This window comes from Myripristis murdjan, chromosome 8 (assembly GCF_902150065.1).
Source record: "Myripristis murdjan chromosome 8, fMyrMur1.1, whole genome shotgun sequence".
NCBI classification, from domain to species: Eukaryota; Metazoa; Chordata; class Actinopteri; order Holocentriformes; family Holocentridae; genus Myripristis; species Myripristis murdjan.
Genome location: NC_043987.1, coordinates 22,941,987 through 22,949,081, shown reverse-complemented (window position 1 = coordinate 22,949,081; position 7,095 = coordinate 22,941,987). Strand labels below are relative to the sequence as shown.

At 41.4% G+C, this 7,095-nt stretch overlaps 1 protein-coding gene across 1 annotated transcript; it reads right to left on the bottom strand.

The window, feature by feature from the left end:
* Positions 1-224: 224 nt before the first annotated feature.
* uncx (UNC homeobox) lies at positions 225-3,181 on the bottom strand. The gene is made up of 3 exons (XM_030058806.1): positions 2,923-3,181; positions 2,220-2,395; positions 225-1,280 (listed from the first exon to the last, which is right to left on the bottom strand). Exons 1-3 carry the CDS (start codon positions 3,179-3,181, stop codon positions 225-227), a joined length of 1,491 nt encoding a protein of 496 aa, XP_029914666.1.
* Between the last annotated feature and the right edge of the window lie 3,914 nt (positions 3,182-7,095).

The window sequence follows — 7,095 nt, the reverse complement described above, 5'->3', positions numbered from 1 at the left end:
GAGAGAGAGAGAGAGAGAGAGAGAGAGAGAGAGAGAGAGAGAGAGAGAGAGATCTATAGGCTAACACACCATAATCAAAATATCAGCGGAGTGGGTGGGGGGACCCTAGAGATTAGATGCAAAGATGTGGTAGGTTCTGGTTGAGCTTTGGCCTAATGAAAGGTGTTCGTTTAGACGCTATATCAGTGTTTCTGCTTTTTTTGTTTATTTGTTACCCCAGTGATTTATTCCATGACGACATCTTCCTTAGAGTCTGTCTTTGTTTCTGGCGGACTGTTAGTTAGTACAGACTCGGGATTCTCGGGGTGCTCTTTATCTAATTGTTCTTTTCTGTCTCTGTCGACAGGCTTAACAGGCCTAAGTTGTGGACTTGAATCGTCTGGAAAAGTCGAGTCACTGCAACTAACTGAGGTCTGGGTACTTTTGCCACTGAAAAACGTGGCCCTGGACGGGCTGCTGTGCGGTGAACTCGTCTTGCTCTCTGATCCGACCTGCCCTTTGCTTGGTAATGAGTCGCTTTGCGTGGCATCTGGAGAGTCCGACGTGCCATTCTTACATCCAGAGACGCTGCGGACACTCGACTGGTTTCTCTCCGCCGGGCTGTCAGTGTTGCTGTCAGAGTTTGGCGCTGCTGCTGTCTTCAGAGCAGTTTGAGGAACAATGAATCCAAGCGGCTGTGTGATGGGGTAGAGCAAGAAGTGTCCCTTTCCTATCAAAGGCCGTGAGGAGGGTAAGGCTGCAGGGCTGCGTCGCGGTCTAGAGTCCGACAGGAGGCTTTCGACGCTAAAGGGGTTGAGTTTCTGGTGGTCGGAGGCTCTGCTGTTGCCGGAGCACAGGCTGGACCGGTGGTGGCTGGCATCGGTCGAGTCCAGCTCGGATCCGCCAACATCCCGGTCTAAGTGTCTTTGGTTCTGGTTCTGGGTCTGCAGAGGGTGAGGTGTTTGGTCGCAGCTCGATTGCGTTTGGTTTCTCCCCGCAGGTTCATAAAGCGGGCCTGTGCTGATCTCGCTGTCCGTCACATGCGACACCCCGCTGTCACTGTCTGATCCCGGGGTGTGAAACATGTCCGAAGAAAGAAGTTTGTTCTGGGACTTGAGCAGCCGTCGCTCCTGCTTCCTCTTCTTCTTCTCCAGCCTGTCCAGCTCCCTCCTGGCGATCTCATCGGGGTCCATGGGCTCCCCGCTGCAGGTCGTCGGGTGCGAGTTGTGAGCTGGTCGCCCAGGACCTTTCTTTGTGTTCTCCTTTTTCCTCCATTTGGCTCTGCGGTTTTGAAACCATACCTGCGGAGAAATAAAATGGAAATGCCATTCCAAAAATACTGTGAACGCCGCGAGGGCACAACTGAAAGGTTATTGTATTGTAATAAATCATAAGGCCATTTAATAATTTTAATAATAATAATAATAAAAAAAAAAATGAGATTACTTTTACTGCTTGCTTTTGTTTCTACAACAAACAGGCCTTTATTCAGGCCTATGATTAAAACAAACCTGTTAATAGACTACGAAAAGTGAGGACACAAGAGAATAGTCTTAAAACAGTACTTTGTTTTACACGTTTAATGCAGCTTATGTTTCTAATTAATCTAAGTATTAATCTCAATATTTTTGAGAAAGTTGTACTTTAACCTCTGCAATTTTCCTGAAACAACAACTTTGTCACATTGTCTCCATAAAACATAATAAATTAATAAAATAAAATAAAACCCTTTGGAAATATTACAGAGCAATTGTTTTATCAATTTTATTCTATATAATAAAATGGATTTAGACTGTGGGCGAGTACACTGTGTATTTTATGACAGCTAGTACCCTATGTGTGTGTCAATATATTTGACACACAAGGTCGAAATTTCCAAGAAACTGATTTGAGTAACAAAACATCAGACAAAAGATGACATCTCAATATCCAGTGTAAGCTGCATTATATTTCAGCAACAAAGGTGTAATAAAATTGATTTATTTGCTGGCGTCTTGGGCAAACAGAAGCTACTGAAGGTCACAATAGACCTCTACAGTAAATCTGTTATTTAATAATTATCAGCCTTTAGGCCACATCATGAGCCCCAAATCGGTCCATCATTTTGCTCATTAAATGCATCTGTGCAGATTGGATCATAATTATGAAACACTGGGTCTTTTGTCATTATAATAAACAAAGGATTTAATGAAAGCTTAAAAGCATGACAAAAAAAAAAAAAAAAAAAGAAAGAAATTTACCTGAACCCTCGATTCTATCAAGTCCAATCGGAGAGCCAGTGCCTCCCTCATGAACACGTCGGGATAGTGGCTCTCATTAAAAGCCTTTTCTAATTCCTCCAGCTGCCAACCAGTGAAATTTGTGCGAGTTCTTCGTCTCTTGCAACCGGGGCTATCTTTGTCTGGGTCCCCCGAGTCTGACAGGAGAATGGAAATTGAGAATGAATGTAAACAAAGGACAAATTATTAAAATATATTATCATATTGTAACATCCTTTCAACAAGATTTGTTTTATATCCCAGAAAAAAATATATAGGCTATATTTTGCCAGATTTACAACTGAAGAGGTGATTGGGATATTCTGCACAGCCTGAGGTGCTCTCAAACCTGACGCACAGAGCCTACCGGAATTAACAACAAGGTTTTCACATGTTAACACAAGCGTTTCCTTGCTCTAACATTTACTGACTGACAGGAACATTGTTATGGGTGCATCTTCAGCTTTCGATAATGGAAATGAAGTGGGTGGCGAGAGAGAACAGTCCTCTGCTTCTCTAAGGTTTAACGCCACGGAGAGCGAAGATGATATCCCAGTATCCTTTCGCGTCTTGTTTTTCTTTTCTGTTCTGTTCTGTTCTGTTCTTTTTTTTTTTTTTTTTTGTCTTTGAGCAACCAGCCAACCAACCTTGAGAATAGGTTATTGTGTAGTATAATTTGGCTTACCTGTCAGTTTATACTGCTGATTATCTCCATTCATCCCGCAGCCCGAAGACAAGAGGGGGTTGGAATTAACCACTGAAGCCGTGCAGGAACCATTAAGTAATCCGTCTATTGAAAAAGGAACCGCGGTCGCAGACTGAAGTTGATGACCGGCTAATTCGTAAACGTGATGGTGGCTCAGATGGTACGGGAAGCCCACCATCCCGCCGAGAGAGCCTCCGAACTGGGCGTGAGGTGGATCCAGTATCCTGCTGTCCATCATCCCGCAGGCAAAAGGAAACGACGTCTGGAGGCCGGTGATGGGAATTTAAAAAGCATGCAGTGAGTGTGGCCAACGAGTAGGGGACATGATGTGAAGGGAGGGATGAGCTGTACTTTATCCACATGAACCTCCCAATAATTAGCCCAGGCTCTGGGAATATGAGACCCAATGAGAAGCGGTAATGGACTCTGACGTCAGAGACGCGCTCTGCAAACGCTCTCCGTATCGATTGCTAATTAAAGCTGACATCCACCTCAATAAACAATATCAGAGCTGTCACAACAAGACAGGAGGGCTTTGATAAGAACTACATTGCAACTACACGGGGGACCCACCGAGAAGAAGGGCTCGCTGAAACCCGGGGAGAGGGCTCTAGGCGGATAGGTTAGGCCAGTGGTTCCCAGACTTTTGTTCATGTGAAGGACCCGCAGATAGAAACACTTTTGACCACGTACGGGCCTCTCTTTTGTAATATTTTTGTACAAATGAACGCCATCTGAGGTGATTTTTGTCTGTTTGATGAGACTTGGCACTGAATTTCACGTGGAAATAGCCTAACAGCAGGGACAGTGAAACCTTATTCCAAAACTAAGCAGTGTGTCATTGTGCTAACTTCAACTGAGTGAAATAGACCTAATGTTTAAATTTAATATTTTTTCCCCCTTTTTTCTAGTGACCCCTGCAACCCTGTCTATGACCCCTGCTGCTCTCTCAAGTCCACTTTGTTAACCCCGAATAAGGACACCCCATAGTTTTGGGTCATCATTTACACCCCCTCTATCAGTCTATTGTTGCAAATTTATAGCACAAAAACTGGCGAATGGTGTTATGTGTTAAATAAATGATACTTATATTACATGGTATTTTTTTTTTTTTTTTTTTTTTTTTTTTTAAAGGGGACGTGAGAAACTGATAAAGGCATAAAATGAAGATGAAACTAATATAATATTGCACTGCTTTAAGACGATTGCTCTATTATACCACTAAAGCCATATATCCAGTTGATACTATGACCAATATATCATAGTTAAGTCAAGGCTTCATCTTGGGCAACTATTGGAATAGAGAATAATAGAATAGAATAGAATAGAATAGAATAGAATAGAATAGAAGAATAGAGCTGTTTCTATGGGCTTATAGTGTCTGTTGGGATATTATAAACGTTTATAACATTTTTCTCTCAATGACAGAAAAAAATTGGAAGGTTTCTCCACTTGTGCACTAAATATGTGACCAGCCTAAATCCTATCTGCTCATTACGTTTTCAAATAATTAATTCGACTTTATTTATCCCATGTCTGGCGCTGTCATAATGTTAATCAGAGTTGAAATTTCGCACCCCACTCATTCCCTGACCCTTGGCACCCGGATTGGCATGTTGTAATAACCTGAATCTCTCAACAGAAGCTGCGATAATTGTTACCCTATTAGCATGCAAATTGTTTAATTAATATTATTATGAGGAAGTATATAATCCGCTCGTCACTTGACCCCCAAGCCCAAATAACAACCCTCTGTATTTCAATGTGTAGCCCTACATTTTAATGAACTCCTTAGAAATGATCTTGCCTATTTATCCATCTTTCCTTTAAGCAGCATTTGGGTTGTCTTTGAAGCCTTTCTCTTTGTATTTAACTTTTTTTTCCCTTAACATGCTGGACAGGATCTTATGAATAATTCCACCCATTCATTTCTTTTTGAACATCTAAAATTCAATAATTGCTTTTCGTCGATTCCAAGCATATAGGCTGTCCCCAACTCAGGCGCACACAGGAGCTCAATGAAAAGCAGCCCTTGACACAGTCTCCAGAGACATTGCATTTAAATCCGTTTTTCTACAACCGGGTGACATTGTCAGATTCTAGCTTTAATTAACCCGATAATAAGACGAACAAGGCCAGCATTCAGTCGCGCTGTTGCCCCGTCTTGTTTCCTTTTTATAACTGGCCCTATGGCAGCAGTTCAGAGGGGGGAAAAGGGGAGGAAATATTTGCCTCATTGAGAGCAATAAATGATATGATTGTTGCCATATCAGAGTTTCAAGGTACACTCTCTGTGTTGCATTAATGTATTGACGATCCAAATCAATACGAGCACTGGGCCTATAGACTAATTGATTAACTTTCCATCCAAGAGATAAATTCCAACACAAATGAGTGGTGGAGGCTGAGAGGAGATGACGGATAGGACACACCTCAGCAGGGTTCTGTATTTTTGTCACTACATGGGAGAAAAAAAATAGATTTTCAGAATTTATACAAATGGAACAGGAAAATGAGGAAACGTGGCTTCTTTGAATATGTACAAACACAAAATCTAAATTTTGATGGTTTCCATGACCTCATCCCCTCATACTAAAATAACTAAAATTATAGATGAATCTTCATTTATTATGTTTCTGCTTGGTGTTTCTCTGCTGTGGCTATATCGCTTCTCATTGAGGGTTGGTTGTGTAGCTCTCCACTTAAAGCAGAGTTGAGCAGCCCGGATAAAACACCTTGGAAGTTTAATTCAAACTCGCCCTGAACACGATAGGAAGATAACTTCATCAGAGACACACTCAAGTCTGGAAAAGTGTTTTGTGACAACTTCAGTGGCTAAGCTGATGCTCGCCACTCATGGGCACCTTCAGCTTGGAGTCAGCCGCAGATCATTTCCTTCTCAAAATGTTGTTCTAATCACTAAGGTGGGCCTTTAGGTGCCTTGTAAGTGTACAGTTCACCTCAATCAAGAATTAGGTGGAGCCGTGACACTGACTGAGCACATGTGAAAGTCTTCACCGCCATCCCCCCGCCACCCACCCACCCACCCACACACCCACACACCCACACACACACACACACACACACACACACACACACACCCTCTCACTCACTCTCTCTCTTAAACAGCAGACTCAGAGGGGGCAAAAGTCCAGCATAAAGTCTGGCATTTTCCCACAACTTCATTCTGCAGGTTTTTTTTTTCTTCCTTTTTGTCTATCAGACTTTCCTTATGTGTTAAACAAGCAGAAATAGAGGTCGACCACATTATCTCCTCCATCCCCAAATAAGTCTATCCGATGCAAGCTTGTTGTGTTGTTTGTCTGGAAATGCTGCCTTCTTTGCTGCATGTTCCCTAAGAGGATTTGGGGTGTAAGCAACACTCACCTGGCTAAACAAAGCAACACCAAACGCAGATAAACATGCAGATATAACTGCAATTTCATGTAGGCGTGTCATGATGAACTTAATAGGTGTTCAGATGTTACAATCCAACCAAAAAAAAAAAAAAAAAAAAAGTCACAAGCTTAATCAAAACGCCCATCCAACACTGATGCCTACTTTACCAGCACAGAATCAAATTCATTTTTAATTAGGCTGGCAAATTAATAGGCAGCAGTTTAGGAGTTTAATTACTCAATTAACTTCACGCACGTTAATTTTTAACTATCTAAATTAGGTTGCACATTATTCGATTTGATGATAATTATAGAATTAAATCTAAATTAATTGTTTTGGATGATTTGGATGAACTAGATGCAATTCCAATTAAACAGTAAAAAAAGCGGGTTGCCATTTTAAGCTCGCAAATCCTTTGATTCGATTTTAAGCAAGAAACTCTGCTTCGAAATTTTCCTCTGATCCTACAAATTCTCTTTCCCTCTAATCCCACAATTAAAAGTTTCCTCCCATCTAATTATCTGTAATTGTGCCGCTGTCAAAGTAGAATGGAGAAGTGAAAGCGATTGATTTGGACTTTTAATTCAGTTCATTTCTGATAGAAGAGAAAGTAATTCCCTTCAAATTACCTCATTCAATCCTGACACCCTAATGCCCTTCAAAATCTTTTTTTACTCACCAGCATTTATATATTAAAAATGAAGCTAGAATGACTAGTGCCTCCTAATAATAATAACCAAACTTCCATTAGAA